Source organism: Melanaphis sacchari, unplaced genomic scaffold, assembly GCF_002803265.2.
Source record: "Melanaphis sacchari strain LSU unplaced genomic scaffold, SCAv2.0 Contig4_pilon_pilon, whole genome shotgun sequence".
Classification (NCBI taxonomy): Eukaryota; Metazoa; Arthropoda; class Insecta; order Hemiptera; family Aphididae; genus Melanaphis; species Melanaphis sacchari.
In genome coordinates, this window is record NW_020271335.1 from 5,348,480 (window position 1) to 5,374,099 (window position 25,620).

The 25,620-nt window shown below is 24.8% G+C and overlaps 5 protein-coding genes across 7 annotated transcripts; 2 read left to right on the top strand and 3 right to left on the bottom strand.

The window, feature by feature from the left end:
- The first annotated feature begins 317 nt into the window (after positions 1-317).
- On the top strand, positions 318-12,759 carry LOC112598782 (ras GTPase-activating-like protein IQGAP1). Its single transcript, XM_025345394.1, has 33 exons — positions 318-353; positions 432-536; positions 602-836; positions 918-1,062; positions 1,134-1,291; positions 1,358-1,492; positions 1,634-1,718; positions 1,773-1,858; positions 1,920-2,073; positions 2,131-2,294; positions 2,562-2,696; positions 2,755-2,917; positions 2,981-3,123; positions 3,895-3,994; positions 4,052-4,197; positions 4,371-4,511; positions 4,576-4,743; positions 4,810-4,911; positions 4,972-5,136; positions 5,202-5,315; positions 5,410-5,624; positions 5,731-5,965; positions 6,189-6,286; positions 6,409-6,634; positions 6,712-6,876; positions 6,937-7,113; positions 7,177-7,306; positions 7,373-7,490; positions 7,557-7,709; positions 11,433-11,589; positions 11,653-11,777; positions 11,847-12,078; positions 12,429-12,759. Exons 1-33 carry the CDS (start codon positions 334-336, stop codon positions 12,543-12,545), a joined length of 4,812 nt encoding a protein of 1,603 aa, XP_025201179.1. The 5' UTR covers positions 318-333; the 3' UTR covers positions 12,546-12,759.
- LOC112598784 (KRAB-A domain-containing protein 2-like) lies at positions 8,420-10,190 on the bottom strand. The gene is made up of 2 exons (XM_025345395.1): positions 8,844-10,190; positions 8,420-8,776 (listed from the first exon to the last, which is right to left on the bottom strand). The coding sequence occupies exons 1-2, from the start codon at positions 10,117-10,119 to the stop codon at positions 8,691-8,693; spliced, it is 1,362 nt and encodes a 453-aa protein (XP_025201180.1). The 5' UTR covers positions 10,120-10,190; the 3' UTR covers positions 8,420-8,690.
- A 3,377-nt stretch (positions 12,760-16,136) lies between the features above and the next one.
- Positions 16,137-18,671, top strand: LOC112598914. Its single transcript, XM_025345581.1, has 3 exons — positions 16,137-16,231; positions 17,196-17,458; positions 17,547-18,671. The coding sequence occupies exons 1-3, from the start codon at positions 16,165-16,167 to the stop codon at positions 18,579-18,581; spliced, it is 1,365 nt and encodes a 454-aa protein (XP_025201366.1). The 5' UTR covers positions 16,137-16,164; the 3' UTR covers positions 18,582-18,671.
- Positions 18,672-18,760: 89 nt separating this feature from the next.
- On the bottom strand, positions 18,761-20,894 carry LOC112598794 (integrator complex subunit 11). The gene is made up of 2 exons (XM_025345412.1): positions 19,263-20,894; positions 18,761-19,069 (listed from the first exon to the last, which is right to left on the bottom strand). Exons 1-2 carry the CDS (start codon positions 20,804-20,806, stop codon positions 18,802-18,804), a joined length of 1,812 nt encoding a protein of 603 aa, XP_025201197.1. The 5' UTR covers positions 20,807-20,894; the 3' UTR covers positions 18,761-18,801.
- A 1,910-nt stretch (positions 20,895-22,804) lies between these two features.
- Positions 22,805-25,591, bottom strand: LOC112598692 (YTH domain-containing protein 1). 3 transcript variants are annotated; one of them, XM_025345231.1, is made up of 3 exons: positions 24,650-25,591; positions 23,680-24,150; positions 22,805-23,602 (listed from the first exon to the last, which is right to left on the bottom strand). In XM_025345231.1, exons 1-3 carry the CDS (start codon positions 24,702-24,704, stop codon positions 22,926-22,928), a joined length of 1,203 nt encoding a protein of 400 aa, XP_025201016.1. In that variant the 5' UTR covers positions 24,705-25,591; the 3' UTR covers positions 22,805-22,925. The 3 variants fall into 3 exon arrangements, with proteins under 3 accessions (XP_025201016.1, XP_025201018.1, XP_025201017.1); XM_025345233.1 differs by having other exon boundaries at positions 25,105-25,590; XM_025345232.1 differs by having other exon boundaries at positions 24,583-25,590.
- Positions 25,592-25,620: the final 29 nt, after the last annotated feature.

Below are 25,620 nucleotides of genomic sequence, written 5' to 3' on the forward strand. Positions count from 1 at the left end.
TGAATACTTGATAGTGACTAGTGAGAGTTTAACAATTGACATTCTGCATTAACGTTGACGTATTGACTACTTAATCGATTTTTTAATAAATTATTAAACATTATACTGTTTACATTATACAATTTTTTTTTTTTATTTAATATTTTTATGATCATTTTTAGTATTTAAAATTCATTATTATTTATTCATTCATTACTTATAAAATTATTAGATAAAGTTTTTAAATTTATTAAAAATTGTCTACATAATTTATTCAAAGAAACTACTTCAATTAACTTATTATTTAATTATGTTTGAATTATAATCATCAGGGTTTTACAAATCAAACTTAAAATGACGTTATTACTTTCCAGGTAATTTTTTGATTTAAATTAGTTTAGATCTGTCTTATACTTTTTTTTTTTATTCACATGTATGGTTTTGTTTTATAGTAACAAACCACAAGAAAATTTAAATCCTGGTCTTATTGAAGTGGATATAATTAGACAAGACAATTTGGCTTATGAATACCTATGTCATTTAGAAGAAACAAAAGTGTATGTTCTTATTTGAGTATTTAAGCTTTTCTAATTTTATATTATACGAATTTAAATAATTCTAGGTGGTTAGAGTCATGTTTAAAAACCACTTTACCACATGTTATGGAACTTGAAGACCGTTTACGAAATGGTGTTTTATTAGCAAAATTAGGAAATTTCATTGCTCCTTCAACTGTACCAATATCTTGTATTTATGACCGTGATGAAAGACGTTATAATACAGCAGGTCTTCAGTATCGTCATACAGATAACATAAATTATTGGTTAAAATCCTTAAATGTTGTGAATTTACCAAAGGTAATTTAAAAATATTTATAAAGGAATTATCTTGATAAGTTTGTTTTTATTTTTAGATAATAAGTCTTTTTTTATTTTTAGATATTTCATCCCGAAACCACTGATGTTTATGATAAAAAAAATATGCCAAAAGTAATTTATTGTCTTCATGCTCTAAGTACCCATTTATTCAAAAGAGGTCAAGCCCCTTTAATTCAAGATTTATATGGAAAAGTTGATTTTTCAGGTAAAATAAAATTGATTAAAACATACATTAAGCTTATAAATAAAATGCTATAATTTGGTTTTGTATTCAAGCTGAAACAATAACTGCTACAAGAAAAGAATTGGCAGAAAATGGTATAGAACTTCCTAAGTTCCAAAAAATTGCAGGGCTATTATCAGAAGATATAAAGGGAGACACATTAACATTACAAGAAGCAATCATGGAAATAAATAATGCTATTTTATCCAAGGTTATAAAATACCCATTATCTTTACATATTCATTTTGTTATTTTATATTGTATTATAACATTTTAGGATATAAATTATTTCACAAAGAGTTTATGTAACAAAGTAGCAAAATTGCAATTTGTTAATTTGGACTACATTGATAAATATTTAGCTGTCTTGCGTGATGTTAAACATTCAAAAGAAAACTCTGCTTTGAATAAGGTAATATATTTAAATTTGAGCCTAGTCATAAAATATTATTTTATTAATTCTTGTATATAAACAATATAATTTTTATATTAATTAATACATTTCAGTTCTACAAAAACAAAAAAGTAACTTGTAAATTTTTATCTGTTTTAGTCTTTGAGTGAAAGTTTTGAACCAGACACGTATGATGACATTCTAACTCAAAATGAAATACAAGGATATGTATCATCCGTAAATAGTAAGATAATTTTAATTTATTATTTATAGATTATACATTTTTAATTTATTACAGTTGATCAAAAGTGGAATGAAATGAGCAGAGCAAATTGTGAAGATGATGTGATTTATATATTAAATTCAAAATACTTACCTTTAATAGTAAATTATATTAATTATTTTTCATGTATTTATTTGAATATTAAATATTATTTTATGTTAGGATGTACAAAAGCAAAATGGTAAATACTATAAATCAGAATTTCATAAACTATTAAAAACTGTTAATTATACAACTTTAAATACAATTGATAAGAAATGTTTTCTTCAACAAGTTGTTAATACAGGAAACCAATTGGCATACAATTATAACAAACGTAAGATATTATGTAAAAAAAAAATTTTTTTTTTTAATTAACAAATATATTTTACAGAGGAAACTGCTATAAAAAAATTAAATGACACATTAATTATTGATGATATGGATGGTTTTACTCGTATTCTTAAAGATCCTGTATTAAACTTGAATCATCTCGTTAATGAATTTGCTATTCCTTTGTATTTTGAAGAACTGAAAATTGATCGATGTGATATAGATGTAAGATTATGATTTTAGTACTATTATATTTTTATTCAGTTTTAGATTTATTAACTTATCTTTTCTTGTAAATTGACATTTATTATAGAATAAGAAATTTGATACACTAAATTTTATAATGAATATTTTTACAATTTTAACCATTATATATTAATAATAATATACTTTCTTTGTTATTTAATGGAATTTTTAAATTAATTATAAAATAAAAATTATAGTAGTATTAACATTATTATAATTATAATTATTATTATTTTTTTTTTACAGCAAAACCTAAATTATAATGATATTGTACAGAGCTTGCAAGTATTAAATCTAATAGCTGATGTAACAAAAGCTGTTCTTTCCGAAAATATTGATTCAACGTGGGATCGACTTGCAAAATTAAAAAAATTTTTTCCTGTAAAATTTGATAAAATTAAATTAAATAGCTATTTGATTGAATATGTTAATTTTAAAGGATCAAGAACTCGATGCAGGACTAAAATTACAATACTGGAGTGCTTTTGATGCATGTAGGCGATTTAAAATTATAAATAAAGGATGCTTTGGAATATTATCGTTTATGAATATTAAAGATTGTGTAAATATTGTCCATAATCAACTAGAGCAAAACAAAGAAGGTATTAAAATAATTATAAAAATAAAATAATATTTTAATCAATCTAAATGTTTTATGCTAACAGTAATTAATGTTCTACAACAACTGAACAACGCCTTAAAATGGAAAGACTTTAACACAGTGAAGCAATGCATTACAAATCCAATATTGCAGTTAGAATACACAATTAAAGCTAAAGATATGCAGTATGCATATGAATTATTACTGGTATAAATAAATATCTTTCTATATGTTAATAAACATATTTATAATAATTTATACTAACAATTTGGTTGGCAGTCAATTATATAGTTTTGGTTGTAAGGGAGAATAGGAAGGACAACAGTCTTTCCTTAAATTTAAGAAAAACTTTATTATATATTATTATGTACTCATAATATTAGCATACTAAACTTATAAGTAGGAGTCAGATCTTAAAGTACAAAAAAAAAAAAAGCATAACCAAAAATTAACATGAACTAGTAGTAAAATTGAAAAATTACTTTAAATTAAAAAAAAAAAAGAATAAATTATTATGTATTTTGATAGATTTGTTGTAGTAAAATTGATTATTGTTTGACAAAATGTTTTTATACATAAAAACAAATACTCTACATCCACTGAAGTGATCGGTGCATACTTCATGTAAGAGATTTCATTTAAATCAAATCCCTGATAATTAATTTCCAAAAAATAATATTCCGGGGTTTTGCATTTCTTATTAATTAAATTACATTATTTTTCTATTACTATAGCATAATAAACATAAAAAAAATTCCTCAACTAAAATAACAATAACAAAAATTTGATTTGGAATCTGAATGACATGAAACAAATTTGTGTATAAAAATTAAATTTCAATCTCATTTATAAAAAAAAAAAACATATGCTTTTAAATCTGAGCCTTACTCTTATGAGATTCTAGTATAAGGCTCCTGCAAACTAAAGTTTTGGCTACTGATACCTATTACCCACTATTAATATTATATTTCTGTTTAGAATCGGCGAAATGATTCTGAGGATGAAGTTGAAATATGGAAAGATGATGTTGAAGATGTCTTAAAAAGGGTTTGTGATGAAGTTGAAAGTATCCATAGAAGTAAGTTTTATGATTTAATTTTATCAATATCGGCTTGATATATTTGTTTTAATTTAGGTGCTGAATGGCTTTTATCTGTGAATTTATCATTAATTAAGAATGAACAAACCAAATTAACTCAAGAGTTTCTTAAACTTGTTCCAATGATTGAAATCGAACAACAAGAAATTTGTGTATCATTATTACGATTACTTGAGTCAAAGGTAAGATTATGACTTAAAGTTAAGTATAAAAAAAAAAAAGGTTATTCTATAAATAATTTATATAAATTACTTTTAACATATTTGAGAAATTAAATTAAAAGGTTTTATGTAAGTTGATAAGTAAGTATTTAGGATTTCACAGAATATAATATGAATTTAATTTTATATTTTAGGCAAAATACAAAGGTCCTTGGGTCACACACCAAACACCATATGGTCGATATGTTTATTTAAATCTTGAAACTTTAGATTACTCATGGGAAAAACCTACTTTTTTTCCTACGCCAAAGTATTTAAATATGGAAGAAATACAAGTAAATTTATAATTAAATGTAATATGCTCATTATTATTATTGTACCTCATTAAATCTTCCATAGACTACAATAATGAATATGAAAAAAAGTTATAAACATCGAAAAGAGTCCGAAGAAATAAATAAAATGATTATTCAACTTCAAGCTAATATTCGTGGATATCTAGTAAGACAAGAAATTAAAAACAAAAAGTTATGTTCTAGGCAAGAACTATATGCTATAAAAATACAAGTTAGTTATTATATTTTAAGAATTATATTTATTCGTTTTTGACAATTTAATCAAATTTTTTTTTAGAAATGGTGGCGATGTATTTTATTTCAAAGACAATGGTCAGTTTTGTTAAAAAAAATTAGGAAACAATTGAAACCTTTTCAACGTGTTTATACTAAAAATGATGTAAGTAAAACATCTCATTAAAATGTATTTTATATTTAAAAATACATTTTTGTGTTTTAGGTAAAATATATAATAAAACTACAAGCAATTTGGAGAGGTAAAATGGTTCGTAATAATTTTTATCATTTATTTCATACAGCAAATCCTCCTTATAAGATTGTTAAGCATTTTGCTCGTTTACTGAATTTTAATTTAGAAGATTATCATCGAGAATTAGAATTACAAGTAAGTTTTACGCAGCATATTATAGATAAATAAATTTGATATGCGCTTTTTAATCAATTGTTTAGAATCTCCGTGGACAAATTACTCAACTCATACGTCAGAGCAACAAAATGTCTCATGAAGCTGATGAGTTAGATACAAAAATTGGGTTGCTTATTCAAAATAGAATTTCATTACAGGTAATATAATATGGTCACAAAAAAGTTTTGTTTTGCCCTGTATTTTCTTGAAATAATTGTAGAAAAAAATGTTTCTTTTTTTGTTTACATTTAGGATGTTATTAATCATAAACTGAAAACCAATGAAGATATTAATAAAATGCAACAACCAAATAATATACAAAATTCTATTAGCTTAATGTCTTTAAATAAAAATAGTAAACATCTGTTAGAGTGTTATCAACATTTGTTTTATATGCTTCAAACAAAACCATACTATTTAACTAAACTTATATTTTGTTTGCCATATTCAGTTCGTCATATTTCTAAGTAACTATTAATTACATTAAATTACCATGTTATTTTTAAAATATTATGAACAATATTTTACAAATATTATTTTATACATATTAAAACTTTTATTAATTTATTTCAGGTTTTTAGAACAAATTCTTATGTCAGTTTTTAATGCTGGAAGTAATAGCCGTGATGCTTATTTTATGTTAAAATTATTAACACTAGCTCTAAAAGAAGAAATCAAAATTAACTGTACTAAAGCAGCAGAGATTAAAACATCAAATTTATATATATTAAAAGCAATTGTTGATCAGGCAAGATGTTTTGATAATCAAAAACGTTTAAATACAATCTTTAGAACAGTAGTTGAAAAGGTATGTTTTTATTTATTCGTATATATTAATATAATTTATACTAATTGAAAAATGTATGTAATTTAAAAGCAATATATCAAAAAATCTTCTAAAATATAATTAATATAAAATAGTTATGAATTAAATTAATAATAATATTTCTTTTAAAATACAATTATCAAATCTAGTATTAATTTTTTTAATAAAAATAATTACAATATAATATGCTTTTATTATAATTTAGCTGATACACCAAAGAAATAATCTATTTATTGACACAAATCCAGTTACAATTTATAGGACTTGGCGTAATGAAATAGAGACAAACACTGGAGAAATATCGTAAGAATTACTCATATTGTTTTACAGTATTTTTACTTACCTATTTCATTATAAAATAAAAATATGAATTTTATAAAAACATTAATCGGTTAATAATTTGATGTAAATCATTTTATTATTAGGGATTTGCCTAGCTCTGTAGATCAACATACTGCATTGAAATATGAAGAAGTTCAAAAAAGATTAGCTCATAATTTAGAACAGCTACAAAACATAACTGAAGAATTTTTGAACAAAATTCTCGATTCCAAACCTTTAATACCTTATGCCATATTATATACAGCTCGGACTTTATGTGAAACCATACATGAATTATTTCCTGATACTCGAGAAAATGAAATTTATAAAGTATGTAGTATACTATGTTACTAAATTGTAAGTTCCAATTAAAACAAATATAATTCATAACATATTTAATTTTGTAGATAATTGGCTATTTTGTCTATAATTTATACATGAATCCAGTTATCATAACACCTGAAATATATGATATATTTGAAACTAAAATTGAAGATGGAATAAGTTATCGCCAACGACATAATTTAGCTAGTGTAGCAAAAATTCTGCAATATGCATCTAATAAAAAAGGAGTAAATAATATTTAATTTTTTTTTTTATACTTGCAATATCTATAGTCATATTATTTTTAGTACAAAGATGAAATCCATTTAAAATGTATGAATCCATTTATACTTGACTGTTACACAAAATTAAAACTATTTTTCAACAATTGTACTAATGTTGATGATCCTGAAGTGTATTATAACATAAATGAATTTACAGATGTAACACTTCTTACTAAACCAACAATAAATATAACATTACAGGTACGTTGAATTATATTAAGTATATTTATAAAAAAAAAAAAATTAACAAATTATATTTTTTAGGAAATACAAGAAACACATTCCTTATTATTAGATAATATTGATCAAGTTGCACCTGATCCTTATGATCCAATTCATCAATTGCTTGATGAATTGGGACCTTCTGCACCAACAATTTCACAACTCTATGGATGTTAGTAAATATACTAATATTTATTATTTTGTGCTTTATATAAAAGTTTAACTTATTTGTTTATAGCGGATGACGATGATGTTATTGTTCAAAGACGCATTGCTACAGTTCAAGTTTGTCTAACATTATCTGATAAATTTGAACCTAACACAACAACAGCTTCTGTAACTAAATTATTCATTAAGTATGTATACTATAAAATAAATACTTTTTAGTGCTTAAGGATAAATTTTAATTTGTGTTGTGTTAGGACAAAGGAGTTATTGATAAGAGTACTTCCATATTTAAGTGGACATACATTACCGGGATCTCTAAGAATTGATTCAACTCTAGATGAAGAAAGTCGTTTTGCTGACAGAGAAAATAAAATAAGAGCTTCTGGAAAGAGTGCAGATTTTGAAGAGTAAGTGGAATTTATTTTAAACTGATGTTCGTTTCCAACTATGTTTAGGGGTATCATAGGACATTAAGTCTCTGTAGTTTATCTAAATGAAATAATACAAATATATTAGAAGATATCACCGAGTTTTTAGGTATAGATAAAAAAATCTTTTTTTGCATAATAAATAGAAGAATGTTTTTGCTTTCATGTATACAAATAACCCATATTTTTATAGTAGTTCTAATGGTTTTTTTTTTTTTTTTTGCTTTGTGTCTCATAACTTTGAAGAATAGATGTTCTGATTCTATTATTTATGTTTTAGTTATACAAGTAATTTAATTTCTTTTTCATAAATTTTGTTTTAATCTATCTTCTGAGTATGTGTTCTATTATTTGTTTTTTGATATTAATTTAGGTTTTTAAAAGATTTGCATCCGTTAGACCATTAATTTTTATGTGGCATTTGAATTATTATAATTGCTTTTAGGACTATGAAACAAAACAAAAATATTTTTATTTATATATATATAAATGTTACATACAAAGTCCGGAATTATACATTTCGCAATTTGTACAGTGATTTTTGTACACATTGCGAAGTATACAATGTTGCTGTAAAAAGTAACTAGATTGTACAAGTTGCGTTATACAATTTGCGATGTGTAAAATAATCATTGTACAAATTCTGAAGTGTACAATTGTTGTACAAATAAAAAAATATTATTATAAAACTACATATTACTAAAATCAAATATAATTATACATAATTTATCATTATTTATTTTTAAAATCAAGTGAGTTATGATAGCGTGAGTTGCATAATACATTTTTTTTTTACATATACATTTTTTATTATTATAGCATTTCCATGTATAAAAACATTTCAAAAAACCTTGCCCTTCAAACATTGATTCTTTCGTATTTGCCACTCTTAAAGAAATTTTATCAGTAGGTATATCATTTATATTTAATATATTTACCCCATCAGTAGATGAAAATTGGTTACGACTGAATAGTAAGTTGTGCAATAATGCCATTTTTAGTACCGATTTTATACAAGTCGTCCGTCGTTATTTCTATTATAACACCTAATAAAATGAAAGTACACCACTTACTAATATGATAATTATTTATAAATATAAAATAATATTTTACCTATGATATTTCTCGAATCTTCCTTACTTCCATCAACATCTAGTACAGGCAATGTTACATTTGTACCGATTGAAACGATTGGATACTTCAAGATACTATCAATTTTCATTCGCTTTGCTTGGTGATGTAATGAACTTACAGCTAGCTTTTTATTTTTATTTATTTTACCTTGCACAATTGTAATTTCTTCTAATACAGATTCATTTACAGTTGAGACCTGCTCTAAAATATTATCTTCACTTTCAGTTAAAGCCTGTTCCAAAATATTATCTTCACTTACTTCTCTTTTGTTTAATTCATAATTAATTAGCTCTAGTGAAGAAATTGCTTGCTCTAAATCATTCTCAGAATTTAATGTTTTGAGTATATTCTCAGATAGTGCACTAGAAGTGAGGCCAAGTTGTGCTTTTCTGCCGAATAATACCTCAAATGGTGATTGCTTAATACCAGAATGATAGCTGCTATTTTTTTGAAACTGGCAAAATCGAAGACCTTCACTCCATTTATTGGATTTATTGTCCGACATCCATGCCCTTAGAATATCTTGCACATCTCTGTTTGCCCTTTCAACACTTCCTTGACTTTGAGAGTGGCAAGGTTTCCCATGTATAATTTTAAGTTGTGGCCACATATTTTTTAATTCATCAATTATACAATTAACAAACTCACGGCCGTTATCTGACTGAAGAATTGAAGGTGCTCCAAAAGTACAAAATATATCAATTAAATGATATGTTACTTCAGCTGCAGTTTTTGTTTTAAGAGCACGCAATATTACAAATTTTGATAAATGATCCTGGTAATTTAATATAAATTTGTACCCACCATCATGACATGACTGCATATCGATTAAATCGACCTGTCCACGAGCATTGACTTCATTAAATACCATAGGTTTAACAACTACTCCTCTTTTTTTTGAAACTCTTTTTTTTAAACACGTTACACAATTGTTTAAATATAATTGAATAACAGGACGTGATATATTAACATAACCATTTTTTAAATGATAAATCATTTTATGAAGTCCACCATGCCCTGTTTCTTTATGTGACTTTTCAAGAACATCATATATTTCGTCGTTATGTAAATAGTATTTAACTTCATTATTTTCTGATTTATGTAATGGAAATATTAATTTATTAATTTCACCTACTTTTATAATATCGTAGCGATTCAAACGTCTGTAGTCTAATGAAGTCTTATTTTTTCTATGTTTAGCTTCAAGTACTTCATTTATTATTTTTTTGTAATTTTCTTCATTAGCTATGGCCATTGAATTTACACTTAAATTAATATTTTTAATTTTTTCATTAAACAAATTTTTTAAATTAAGATTATTTTCATTTTCACTCATTTTGCCTGATTGTATAATACTATAATCACACTAATATAAAATAAAATATCGGAGCAGTTTCGCATACAATGCACTAGTCTATACTAAAATCTGTTTAAGTTATATTTCTGAATGACAGTATCATAAAGTCGATTAGATAAAATTTATCATTTTTATTGTATTATACGTTTACTAGTTACACAACTCATAAGACTATAACAGATGATATAAATACCCTTATTATAGATTCATGTATTTTATTTTATTTCACAATGTGTGATTTGTTCAGTGATTGTAGTATATTAATATGTTAAGTCCAGATATATCTATTTTTATATGGTATACTAATAAGTAATAATATGTAATATTTATTAAGAAAATACTTTTAAAACATAACACTTATTATATTGTAATTTTTAGAATATGTTTTTAAATTTTATGATTTTTACAACAATTATACACTTTGGAATTTGTACAGTGATTATTGTACACATCGCGAATTGTATAACGCAACTTGTACAATCTATTTACTTTGTATAGCAACATTGTACACTTTGCAATGTGTATAAAAATCACTGTAAAAATTGTGAAATGTACAATTCCGGACTTTGTATGTAACATATAGATAATAGTATAAATTAAATCTAAAATATTTGTTTTTTCATAAATATTATCCAATCACTCCTGCGTCAAATAGCAAATATATACTCATATATATATATATATTTACTCATGACGTCACTAATGCATAGATTTGTGCCATATTATTTTATACAATAGATGCTTGTATAGCGTTTTAAAAACACTTATTTAAATAAAAACTAGTGCTCCTAAAATCTTGAAAAAAATATCAATATTAAGTTAAATACTTTTTTACAGTATTAATTTGACTTAATCTTAAGTTTATTTGGATATGGATCATAAAAAAACATAAGACTGAATTTATTTCTGTTGCGTTTTAAAAGTCAAGTTGTTTTTAACAGATAAAGATATATGTGCATTTATGGCTTACACAGCATATAAAAAACTATGTATATAATTTTTTTGTTTCATAGTTCTTTATAGATAGTTCAGAGGAATTTTATATTTTTTTTTTCACATTTATAATTTTTCCTATTAAATAATAAGCCAGTGCATTTTCCTGCTTTCATAAGTATCACCTTCAATTCATCTATAAATTTCATCATACATTCTGGAATAAAATTGTAGATTAGTATTATAAAATTTGATAGTAACCATTAAAATATGTTCAGGGGAACATTAAAAGAAATTAAAGCAAAATTAAGAAAACATTTGAAAGTCTTAGAAGAAGAAGGCATTGTATCAAAAGATGATGGATACCAAGGTATAATTACATCAGTGGCTAAAGATATTTGTAATCGAAACAAGTATCGTCAAATACAGATTAAGGTTTGTATGAAATATTTATATGTTATCACTGTTAATAAATACATTTTAAATATTGAATCTCAGGAATTACAAATGTTTAAATCTACCAAACAGAGATTAGATGAAAAAATAAAATATTTAGATGAAAAAATAAAGTCATATGAAGAGTACATACAAACTTGTTTGGATAAGCATAACACTGGCCAAAAGTAAAAATAGTTTTTAGATTATTATTACTACTATTAAATTTAAATTGAACTGAAAATTTTTTTTCTCAGAAAACAAAAAAAATCATCTAATAGAGGTATACAGTTGAAGTCTAAGAAAAGTATTCGATATACAGCAGCAAAATTACGAGAAAAAGGAGTTTTAATTGAAGTGGAAGGACTTCCAGATGGACAGTTTAAAAATGCTCAATTTGAAATTTGCCCAACTGATGTGCACGGTGTATTTTTAGTCAAAGGAAAATTTATGGGAGTAGAAATGGAAACTATCAATATAGATATACAGGTAAATAAATTATAATATAGCATAAAATAAATTTTTACTTTATTATAGTTTAAGACTATATTATTAAACAGTCTTTCAGTCTTTATTAAGGTTTTGGTAACTATTCTGCTAAAAATTCTTAAAATTGTTTTTATTTAAAAACTCCATCTAATACATATACAAATGTTAAATTATCAATAGTAATTGAAAGCAAATATTATAAATTTATATCTTACCTAGAATAATCTATAACCACTATAATAAAACATGCAAGTGCAAGAATATCTAAATTCTAAGCTTAATTATACTTATTATAATATTTTAAAACTGTTTATTAGTTGCTAATTAATAATCTATTTTATAAATTATAGGATTTGTTGAAACGTCAATTTGAAGGAGCTACAATAATGGATATTTTTGGTACAGCCAAAGTCAATGTTAATTTATTATTATTTTTATTAAATAAGAAATTTTACTGTAAACATTAAAATCTATTAACTGATATATTTGATTTTGAAAATTATAATTAGCATGTATTAATAACCATACGATATCATATGAAAATGTAATTTCTTATTTTCTTAATAATTGTATATTTTATAAATAATTTTTCTACTGTAATTATTGATCAGTTTTCATACTCTGTAATACCTCAAAATAATTGTTTTCATATTATGTCTACTATTCATGTTTTCTGAATATTAATCAATCATCGGAAATTAAATATTTTTCTATAATTTTATATATTTATAATTATAGTTTTTTTTTTTTATTATTATTATTATTAATGATTAGACTAATTAAAAATATTGTATTTATTGACAGTTGAAATTTATTAATGATTAAAATATTATCTGATAATACCTGTGATGTAATACTTCACATTTATATTTTTTTTTATATTGTTTATTTAAATACTATTTGCAATATTTGTATACCCATGAAGAATAAAAATAATTTATTTGAAATCACCTACACTTTACACTCCGAAGATAACACTTTTTCAGAAACGAAATAATCTCCACAAAAAACTCCATTGAATAAGACATTCATCTTTTTCTTAAACAATTGACTTGAATTATTTATTTAAAATTATAAACTGTATACTGTACAATAACTCCCAATTTGTAGATAGACTCAAGTTTGAAAACTAAATTCATTTCAATTCATCTAATCAATCAATCTATGTTTATTAACTAAAGCGTATATAGTGTAACAACACTATTCACTATGAACTTAAATTTTTTTATTCTACCTATAATTGCTTCCATTTACATTTTTCATTTACTTATGAAGAAATCTATTTTAACAATAGATCACCCAAATCCACTTATATCTAATGTTTCATCTATTACTCTTGCGGATAACCCTGCACATAAAAGAAGTTGGTGATAAGACCAAAACAATGTATATGTGTATCATACAATATGGTTATTAGTCAAAATATCCAAATTTGTTAACAATTTATTTTCTAATAAAATTAGCTCAAACATTAAATTATAAAATTAATTTATCCTAGATACACTTTGTTATTAAAAGCAAAAAATTAGTAATATCATAAAATATATATCACAAACATTAGTTGTCATGGTTAAAAATATACCTTAAAAAAGATAAAGATAATAAGATATAATAATATATCTTTAACCATGGTTGTTGTAGTCTAATAATTTAGAAAAGAAAAGGTTTTTATTAAAAAAAAAATGTATTTTATTTTTAAAATATAATTCAAAGATGTGTAAATTATTTTCTAATAAAATTAGTAATAACATTTAAAAATTTGGAATATTCTAACTCCCAACATTGTATTTCTCACAGAGATGTTATAATTTATTTGATATTTTTCACCTTCACCTCAATTCATGCTGTTCAACTTTAGTTTAATCTTCTGCATTTTAATTTTTTTTATTAAAGTTTTCAACAAAAATTAAAAGCACAACTCAGAGGTGGAGCGTGAGCAATTTCAGCTCAAGAAAATATTAAAATACCTTACATATAATTACATGAACAAAATCAATTCACAATATTTGTGTTTTATCTTTTTATTTAAAAAAAAAAAATTTAGTATGCTTCCAATTTTATAGTTTAATATTTGAACTAATTTGATTAGAAATTTATTTTTCAAGAAACTGATTATAACTATCAAGAGTCCTTTTTAATTTAAATAGAAACTTACTAAAAAAATTATGTATCTTAAAGTTAAAATTTATAGTAAATGTATTATTACAATTACAATATATAAATAATAAAAAGTATAGAAAATACAAATAATAAATTATTTTAAGTTATAACATCAATTTAATTTTATATTGAGAAAACAAGAATTATAGTTTATAAAAATACAAATGATTAGATCATTTAAAATTGTAAATAAATGTATCATGGTTTAAAGGCTTATTGTTTACATATTAATATGAAACGACTAATTCATAATATTATGTTTAATTGATTAATAATAAAATGTCTAATACACAAAATATTCAAACAAATAAAATTAAGGTCAAGATCTAAAGTTACGTAATATCAATTAATCCAATAACTAGCTTTTAGCAATATACAGGGCGATTCTTTTAACAAACAACACTTATTATTTTAAAATATATCAATTTTTTGGAAATATTTTATTACATAATTTCCAGTTAATACACAAAATATTTTTAAAAAAATATAATTTTTAATAAATTGTACTTTCTAAATTATTATAAACTATTTAATATAGCAACAACTTTGCCAATTCATTCTGCTACTTGCGAAAGGTCATTTTCTACAATGAGGAGATTGAAAACATGGATGAGTTCAACAATGTTCCAAGAAAAATTCAGTAATTTAGGGTTAATTAATATTGAAAAAGACATTAATATTTACACGTTATCAGTATTAAATGACTTTGCCAAATCCAACAGGAGAATAAATTTAATAGTGTAGTCACCTATTACCATTGAGTATATATACTCAGTGGCGGATCTAGGATTTTTTTATAGTGGGTGCTATTTTGTTAATAATATTAGTCCTAAATTACTTATTATGTACAATTTGTGCGTGGTCATCGACCGGTGTTTGTTACTCCACGGTGCGGGGCGCACGTTCTGGTAGCCTGTACCAAAAATTTGCCACTCGACGAATTATTAGAAATTTTTAATAAAAATACGCAGAACAGTGGATGCTTTAGCGCCCAAGCACCCCCCCCCCCCCCTAAATCCGCCACTGTATATACTTTTTATACTCAATGCTATTACCTAGTAAGTAATAAATAGGTTCATGTGTATTAAATAATATTTTTATTTTGTGTGGGGGATTATCATTGAAAATATTGAAGGGCTTGAGCCTCTGCCAATGTAACTCCCTAATATTTGTGCATATGGGCACAATAGGTTTATGTGGTTAGTATAAAAACATATAAATTAATTTTATTAAACACGTATGGAATAATAATATAATTAAGTATTTACAGGCGATAGGTACGTGATATGAGAAGTCATCCATGAATGACACTCACCGAAATTATAGATTACATAAACTATGAATAGGTACTTAGGTATAACAGCTGTAATTCATAAACTTTTCATCCGAATTTTAATTATTATGTACCGAAATACTTCGAAAAATATTCTTCTTTTTAGAATACTAAATTAAAAATGTAAGTTGTCATTCAAAAAAGTATAATTTTTTTTAAAAATATTTGTTTTATTTCAACTTGAAATTAGAATTTAAGTAAAAAATTTTTTCAAAAATATAAATAGATTTTGAAATAATGAATGTTGTTTGATGAAAAAAATCACTCAGTACAATTTTAAATCATTAGTCATTACAATCATTTCATATTTCCTAATAAAATAATATAATTAACTTCCAAGAAATTCAAGTATTACCCACCTACTCGAATTGTATGTAAACAATACAATTAAATATTTAGATGATTGTTGTTGTGTTTATCAAGTAGGTATAGTTGATTGAAATGATAAAATATGTACATTAGTTGCAGGTCAAAGGTAAATGTACATAATGGAAATAATAATTTAATGTACAACAAATTATTAACCTAGAAGGCTAAAAACATTAATTTCTATGTACAAATGGAATATGTAAAATTGTTAAACATAAATCATTATGAAAATGAAAACAAATATTATTTTAGTAATAATTTTTATGTTATACACCAATTGTTTATGTCAATGTAAGTAAAACATTACTGATTATTACATAGGAATAGATATTATTGTCAAGACACATTTTTATTGGAATGAGATATTTTTAGTCTAATAGAAAAATGTATTTTAGTTTATTTTAATTGAAACAGTACCAATTTTATATCATGTATTTTCCCAATTAATAAAAATGTTATATGCATACCTATTCAATATTTAGTTGATTTTGTATAAATTAATTACATTTTAATGATATTTTCATTTATTGATGATAATTATCGAAATTGTGTACGGTTAGAATAATGTACCTAGTAATAGAATTCGTCAATTACTTAGTAGTTTAATGAAGTTATAAACTTATGATGACAAAAAAATTGTTAAATGAGAAAATGTTTTATTTTTAACTGATGCTTCCATAAAATAATTGCTAATAATTTAATTGAATCTTTTCCTAAATTAATATATTTAACTCATACCTGGTGCATAGTTCTTATCATATTTTGGAAACAATAAGATGTAATAATTGAATCAATTAATAGTAGATACCCACAGAAATATATCCTTGTCTCAATTTCTGAACCTATTGTAAAAGATACAGTTGATACATGACGAAAATTTGTTCTATATTATTGTAATATTTTTTATAAAATTTTTTAAAAACAAAATCTGCTACATCTATTAAAAAATAAATTCCAAACATAATTATGCAAAATGTAAATTTTAAAAACAAATGGCATATAATTTTGCAATTATTTTTTTTTTATTCAGATAAATATAAAATTGTCAATATATCATATGTCTTTGTACTGTAGAACAATTTACAAATAAATAAGCAAAATTCAATTTTGGACTTATTGTTAAAAAATGAAAAAAAGATATACCTATTACAATTTAGATGTATTGTGTTGTTATTACAATAATATCTGTTCCCTAATAATTTTATAATATACATTTTCTGTACTTTTATAAATATCTAATTTTTTTGTTTATAAGTCTATGTATTTGATGATGACGTGCCATCACTATCGGAAGCTGATGAACGAATTATAAATTTGACTTTGCTGACAAGAAATGTTCTAGAACATTATCAAAACCCAGATCCTGTAGGATTACCTGAAGCTATAGTACCACCATACTCAGATCCTGAACCAATACCTGATAATGAAAGTCCTTTGTGGAGTATGTATAATTCAACAATGAGAGGACATTCAAAATTCAGACTAAAAAAACTATACGTAAATATAGTTGATTTACAGGTTTGTACAATTATGAATCTGTAATAAATTCCCTAAAACAATATTAAATTGGTTGTCTAATTATGTTTAATTATTTATTACTTTATAGTTAGAATTTGGAATATCAATCGATACATTAGTAGTAGTAGGTAATTATTCTTATTGGAAAATGTATGATGGATATTATAATGTGACGCTCATACAACTTCATATTGATGGTCACTTAAGCTTAAAAGTAAGTGAATCAGGACACCTGGAGACTAATAATTTGAATATGAATATGAATTATGAGAGTTTACACATGGATACAGATAAGATAAATATACCATTTTATGATACATTTGTTAATAGTTTTACAAATTTTGTTGTTCAAACTATTAAGCCCATCATTATGAAACTGATAAATGTAATGATAAAAGAAGAACTTGATCAAAAAATGAAACATTTTAAACGTTTTCCAAACACAATACCACCTGTAGACTTATTGATAGCTGAGAGTCGCCAACAAATAAAATCAATGGGATATGATCCATGGCACATAGAAGACTTAGTGAATGCAGTAAATTTCAATATATTTAGTTTGGATGTCAATGAAATATGGATATCTGGCCTATCAAGTATATATAGATTAGGAGATATTCACGTAAGTATACAGAATCAAACAATTATATCAGTCATACATATAGGAACTCAGGAACTAAAAGGGCATTGTCAATGGAAAATTGGAGCAGCAGGAGTACTAAAAACCACAGGTATTTTAAGTTTTTCAATTGATTATATACAGCTAGAGGCCAATGTGACTCAACCAATGGACACAAGATTAGCTCCATTTTTAAATAAATTTGGTTTATCAGTAGGAAATATTCAATTGCGTATGGATGGAGCAGGTACAATTGATTATTTAGCAGAAGCACTTGTTAATATTTTTCCAAATATTTTAAGAAATAAAATAGTAGATGCAATGGAACTTCCCATTAAAAAAAGAATACAGGACTTTTTAGATAAAGTTGACGTGCAAGAAAAAATAGAACAAAGAATTCCTCCAATAATAGATAAAATGATGGAACATAATATTACAGACATATTTAAAGAGAACGAAATATTACATGAAGATATTATTATTGTTAGTAAGGAAGATTTTTGAAAAGATGTCAGAAAACAATCAAAACTGATAATAAAATGTAAAATACTATTTAACTATGATAAGTGGAACTTAATTTAAAAATATTTTAAAGGCACCTATTATATATTTATTTTTATCTTTATGTTAACAAAATCGTTAAAGAAATAAAGTATATTAAATTTAAAAATTATTATCAATTGGTTTTATTATAATATTAAAAAAAGGAATACAAATATTTATATTAATCAGACTTGCTCATATTTTGTAACATTTCAAGCACATGATTGCCCAATGGCTCATCTTCGTTAGCCCAAGAAATTACAATTTTTTTTTTATTATTATCCATACTATCTTCTACAGTCACCAAAATTGATGCTAATGATATTGACCCATCAGACATAGTAAGTTTGTTTTTGAAAATTGGCAAATTATTTTCCAGCATATTATATAATTTAGTTTTGGTTTTTTGGATTGTAGATGATTCTTTAATTTCTACTGTACAAGTAAATCTGAAAATAATTATTTAATTAGCAATATATAATTTGTTTCAAATAAATTACTATTCAAATTGTTTAGAAATGATAGAATATTTGATTAATAGTTTAAAAATAATTTAAGTAATTCAAAATTTTTCATGTGTATTCATAAGAACATTTATTTAGTTAGTAATAATCTGCAGTAAATATTATTTATTAAACAAACCTTAAGGTGTGTCGTTGAATATCCAATTCTTTAAAAGTATCTTTCACACTCATGGCATTTAAATTAGAAGAACCATTTTTTAAAAGGAATGCTCCATGTACCAAGCGTTTTCCATTTCCCAAATTATTTGACTGATCATCTAATATTTCTTTAACTAATTTTGTACTCATACTAAATGTATGTATGTTGGCTGTTTCAATTTCTACAGTTTCTCCATTAGCAGGCATGTAACAATTAATGTTAAATTCTTGCATTATTTTAGCTCTAAGAAATTTCATTTTTTCTTCTTCACCATGAACTAATAACACATTTTGAGGTTCACAGTTTTTTATTAGTTGTATAATACCCTTACCATCAGCATGAGCTGAAAATGATAAATATTCAACTGACATTTTAACATCAATGAATTTGTTTGGTTCGGCTTCAATTTTTTTTGAACCACTTAAGACTTTATTACCAACAGTTCCAGACACACAGTAACCTGGTACAATCAACATGTTTTTTTCATCAGGTGCCCACTTTTTAAATATATTCAACGATAAACCAGCATGTAACATACCAGGTGTTGCAAATACTACCATAGGACCGGGATTATGCATATATGTCTTATCAAATGGTTTAATGTGCTTAAAATCAAACATGTTCCGGTGAACAAATGTTTGTCTGACTTTTTGATTTGTCCAAGTTATAAACATTTTGTAATAACTATTAGCTTTTTCAGTTAAACCAGCTGCAAAATAAACAGGAACTTTAAGACCCATACGATCCCAGTAAGTATCAATAAGAATACATAATTCTTGAGCTCTTCCCAAAGCAAAAATTGGTATTAACACTTTACCACCACGATCTATACATTCATGCACATTTTTCAAAAAGTCTCGTTCCCTACATCGCTTTGAATCCCTTATTGTTGTAGCATATGTTGATTCTGTTATAAGTAATGTTGGGCGACATTTGTCTATCCAAGCAGCTCCTAAATGTCGGTCAGGAGTCATTGAAAAATCTCCAGTATATACCACAGAGTCGTTTCCAACTTTAATATAAAACATAGCAGCTCCCAATACATGACCTGCATAATATGCTTTTAGTTCTATATCTTCTTTAACAGTCACAACTTCATGTAAATTCACTGCAGTTACTTTCTTCATACAATCTCTGATTGCACTTGATGTAAAATATTTTGCTTCTTCTTCGTATTCAACTAAATGTTTACGCATATCTTCTAATAAAATTGGAGCAATTGCTTTTGTTGGATGTGTCATGTATATAGGACCATGATAACCAAGGTGCTCAGTTAAATAGGACAGTGCACCACAATGATCTAAATGAAAATGTGAAATAATTACACAATCAATTATGTCTGTAATATTACCATCTGATGTAATATATGAGAAGTCAGGAAATTTGCGTTCATCTTGATAGCCCATATGCATTCCACAATCAAGCATAATATTTCGATTTCCAATTGTTATTAAGATGCAACTACGTCCAACATCCTGACCAGCTCCCAATGGAGTAACTATGATGCGATTGCTGATATTCATAATTACAGTATTGGTATTTACTATTTAACAAATTGAAGAGAATAAAATCAAACAGAATTTTAATTATTTATAAGAATTTAATATAAAATATTACATAAATTAGAATACAAAAGAACTGTAACAAACTTAATTTATAAATTTTAAATTTTAAAATAACTGCTGATTGACAGATTTAGTGAAAAAATTTTAAAAATGTATTTTGGCACTTAATATAATATTAATTAAACATTTTATTTCAATTAATATTTTGTAATTTTTACAAATTTGTTTAATTTAAACTTTTAACATATAAATATTTTTTAAAGAAATTGTTATTTGTTAATAACTAGTATCTACTAAATTTGTAAAATTGTTCAATGATATCATTCTATGATACTGATTATTGATAATAAATTAATATAATATTATCATTTTAGTTATAATCGTAGTTATATTGATAAAATTAGTTTATATTGTTTATAACAAATGTTAAATAGGTAGTACTTTTTTGAATAAGTATACAATAATTTAATATATAAATAGTATACAATGCACATAAAATTAACTCGTAGTACGATTTAAGATATACCTCATGTAGTAAAATTTTAAATCGCAATTGTAGCTCATAGAACCATAATTTTTTAACTAATTTTATTAACTTGACAAGATGCCAACATATTAATTTTTATGAAAATGGTATATCCTAATTTTTTTTTGGTCCTCCTAGATTAATTTACTAAATGTAATATATTAATATGGGACCAAAAGATTTAATTTTTTTTTTTTTGTGTGGTTACCTAAAAATTTCAACTTATTTTTGTTAAATTATAAAAATCCAGTAACAAAAGCTACTTTTTTTTTAATAAATTGAAAGATTTAGTACTATATTATATACTGAAGACTGAGAATACTATAAAAAAGAATCCAGTCATTAGTATGTCATGGTCGTAAGTACAATCATAAATTGAAAAATTGAAACTTATTAGTTTATCAAGTTTAAATCATTAAAATCTATGTTCATAGTTATAATTTATGTACAAGTAATTAAGATAGAAAATTATTTGATTTAATAACAAATTTTATTGTGCATTACACTTTAAAATAAGATATAACGAGAGTAAAAGAAATATAAACAATTTTAAAATATTAATTATCATATTAATCTGATTAAAATTTAATATTTTCATTGTCTTATACTAGGTTTGTCAGATTTTAAAATTACCAAACCAAGACATCATATTAAAATAATCTTTTTTTTTAGTATGTTAGTATAATTATATGAAAATTATAAACAGATAACATAATACGATAATCATGTAATGATATTATGTATAATATTATTCCATGTTTTGATATTAAATAATACAATGTTAAAGTTATTTTAACTCGGCTTCCATTAACCTGGACAAAATTAATGACCGGTTGGGATACCGGGACATGCTATTAAAACCAGGATAGTCCCAGTCAAACCGGGACGAATGGTAAGCCTATCTTATACTGATAGAATATGAATTTTAAATTATATTGAATTTGAATTAAAAAAGTTTAAAATTTTTATTATAAACATTGTATCTATTTTTTCTGTATTTTTCTTTAACACAATTTGCTTGTTATAAGTAAATTAAATCATTTAATTGTTCCATATTCTTGAATTTTAATATATATAATTTTAATTAAGTTACATACAAAATAAAGGCCGAGAATTAAATTTAGGTTCAATATACATCAAAAAAAGAAAAATATATTTACAATATCAAACACTTATAAAAACTTAAAACACAATAACCAAATACAAATGTGTATATAAATTGGTATTGTAACAACAAAAAATGTAAAAAACAAATCAAGTATTACAAAAGAGAAATGAAAGTGATCAAAGTCAGAAAACAATAAGAATATTGCAAAAAGCAAATGTAAGTTTAATAATTACTTACAATTAAATAAAATAATAACTTAAAACCATTCATAATAATTTTAATAATAATAAATTATATAAACAACATATTATAGTAGGATAAAATTTCCAAATATACAAAAATAATAACAATAAAATGTATTTACTTTTAAGACTAGTAACTTAATACTAATATTTCAGTATTAGTAATCTAAGGAGGATCTTTTGAATATGTTTTCAAAAACTTTAATGATAACGGTGTCTATGAGTATGGCGTTCTTTTTCACGTCTATGACTTGAGTGATATTCCCTGAGATTAACTAATCTATCTCTTTTGTAGTAAACTTCTAATGGTCGTGTGTATGTATCTGGTACATGTATGGGAAGCCGAAAAGGTGGCAGTGGTACATCGTCATAATAACGTTGTATCATAGGTGATCCACCTAAATTATATTGGTACGATGGATATAAAGGTGGGCGTACATAATATGGATGTGATAACATTCTTGGTAGTTGTTTATGTGGCATACCAAATCGGTAAGCATGTATGTATTCTTTAGTTGTTGGTCCTTCATCTGGTAAACCAAGCACTCTACGTCGTTGTCGTAATTCGGCTGTACTAATAGAAGGCTGATGATTTTTAGCTTTTTTTAATATGTACTGAAAATCAATTGATTCATCTTCTAAAAACATTGAGCACAATTGTGATCCAGTCTTAGCATCAACTTCTTGACCATCACGAGCAATTTTGACTGTTTTTCCTTCATTATATGCATTAAATAAATGAGAAGTATCATTGAATTCCAACTCTTTTGTAGTAATCCAATCAACTTTAAAGACACCTGATAAATTACGACTTCCAAGTAATACCCAACCAACTGGTGACAGATCATACCTAGCTGCTTCAGAAATTCTAGCAAACCCTGAAGTATCAGAAAAAAAGATTGGAATAAGAAAATAATAAATAATAATCACATAAAATTAAAATTTTAATATTTACCTGCAAATTTACCACTTTCTTTAACTGAAAATATCAAAATCACATTCTTACATGTTCTGAAAGCTTGATTTAATTTTGTCTCATTCCATGGTCTTGTGGACCAACAATTTTTAATTTTAGCCAATTCAATATTTTCATAATTATTACTTTTTATAATGAAAAATCGAGCTTCTTTTAACAAGAGTTTTAGTTGAGATAAATATTTTTCAGATGGTTTTTTTTTAATTGATGAATCTTTGTCTATTCTTATGTATCTTTCCGATTTTAACTTATTTCTTGCTGAAGTTTCATCAATGGAACTAGAACTGGCTTCACTTCTAGTATCAAATTCTTGATCTAATTGGTCATCACCTTCAATAATATTGTCAGTTTCTTCAGTGATTTCATCAAGCACTTGGAGCTCATCAAATGCTTCAATGGAATCAGCAGTAGATCCATGAACACTAATTGAGTCTTCATCCATTGATATAACTATAAAAACAGTAATTTCATTAATTAATACAATTTTAAAAATATAAGTATACTTATTTTTTAAAATCATAATGATTGTTGGATCTTTATGGATAAAAATTTAAGTAAAAAATAAGAAAAAACTACCTATACCTTCCTAAAATAATAAGAAAAATTAAATTTTTTAAGTAGATAGTATGAAATCAGAAATCATTTGATACCTCATGTTTGATTATCAAAAATATATAATAAATTTAAACTGCTTAAAAAATTTAAAAATACACTGAATAGGATTCAATACAAGTCATGTATATATTTACATGCATTTAATCATCATTAGACAATTATTTAGGATCTTTATTATTATTGATTCATACGTATCAATTAAAATTAAATCATTTGTTATCCATAGGGGCGATAGGTACATTTAAAGAAGATATTGAAATAATGTACCTTGTTAAGATCCAGTAAATAAATTATAGACTTGATCAGATTATTTAATAAATAAAAAAAATACTACAGGCATGAAGTAATATATTAATTGACACCGACAGTACACAGACTGCTATCTGCATTCCAAACACAATCCCATAAGATCATTGCTGTCGGCCACACCATTACGTAGTATTTCTCAAAAACGGTTGGCGTTTTAAAACGAACAAATATTTTTTTTGAAACTTCACCGAAAAGAGAGCAAACAATGAAAATATTATGTATAATGTATGCATAGTAATGATTACAATACATCTTTTAAAATCGATTAAACACGGATTTGGTTGAATTTTAAACACATCTTGATAAACATTTAAATCCGGATAACCGGGACTAATAACGAAGTAAAAATAAAACATATTATTTCGATTAGTTTCCGGGATACGATAAGTCGAGTAAAATATCGTCATCCGTCGACGATTATCATAATTACAGACTATATTATAGTATACCACGAAATCGTCCATTTCGCTGTGGACTTACCGCGATTTAAACTAACGATCGTTTTTTTTTTTTAATTAATCTAAATACACTTCGCGATAATAGTGACTGATCGGTTTTTCAGACGAAAATCGGATAGACTCGTACCGCGGAATACTATTTTCAACAAAAATTACACTAGCAGTAGCAGGTCAGCAGGTGTATAATATTATGGAATATTGATAACATATTAACATAAACAATTTCACAGTAGTTTGTTTGTGAGGCGGACGTTCGCGATGCCGTATTGCCGTCGGTATTCGGTAATAGCATTAACGACAACGAGTAACGAATAACGACTATATTTCCCACTATCCACTAGAATCTAGGATCTAGGTTGGACACAACACACAAACACAATAATAATATTAATTTGTGCTGAACACTGAACAGTGAACTAAACTATTTAGTATTTTGTTATCATCACAGGCCTTGATAGGGGGTGATATGAGGGTGACTTGAAAAGCGATTGAAAAACGACGAGCATCACTGGAGCAGTTTTTTGAGGAGGAGCCCCCG

Coding starts and splice junctions, on each gene's coding strand:
- LOC112598692 (XM_025345231.1), bottom strand. CDS start 24,704: ATGCAGATAGCAGTCTGTGTACTGTCGGTGTCAATTAATATATTACTT. Junction 24,151..24,649: donor TAATATATTACTTCATGCCT/GTAGTATTTTTT, acceptor CTGTTTTTATAG/TTATATCAATGGATGAAGAC. Junction 23,603..23,679: donor AGAAAGTGGTAAATTTGCAG/GTAAATATTAAA, acceptor CTGATACTTCAG/GGTTTGCTAGAATTTCTGAA.
- LOC112598914 (XM_025345581.1), top strand. CDS start 16,165: ATGAAAATGAAAACAAATATTATTTTAGTAATAATTTTTATGTTATAC. Junction 16,232..17,195: donor CACCAATTGTTTATGTCAAT/GTAAGTAAAACA, acceptor TTTGTTTATAAG/TCTATGTATTTGATGATGAC. Junction 17,459..17,546: donor TAAATATAGTTGATTTACAG/GTTTGTACAATT, acceptor ATTACTTTATAG/TTAGAATTTGGAATATCAAT.
- LOC112598784 (XM_025345395.1), bottom strand. CDS start 10,119: ATGGCCATAGCTAATGAAGAAAATTACAAAAAAATAATAAATGAAGTA. Junction 8,777..8,843: donor AGATTCGAGAAATATCATAG/GTAAAATATTAT, acceptor TCATTTTATTAG/GTGTTATAATAGAAATAACG.
- LOC112598782 (XM_025345394.1), top strand. CDS start 334: ATGACGTTATTACTTTCCAG. Junction 1,719..1,772: donor ATATGTATCATCCGTAAATA/GTAAGATAATTT, acceptor AATTTATTACAG/TTGATCAAAAGTGGAATGAA. Junction 3,124..3,894: donor ATGCATATGAATTATTACTG/GTATAAATAAAT, acceptor ATTTCTGTTTAG/AATCGGCGAAATGATTCTGA.
- LOC112598794 (XM_025345412.1), bottom strand. CDS start 20,806: ATGAATATCAGCAATCGCATCATAGTTACTCCATTGGGAGCTGGTCAG. Junction 19,070..19,262: donor ATTCAACGACACACCTTAAG/GTTTGTTTAATA, acceptor AATTATTTTCAG/ATTTACTTGTACAGTAGAAA.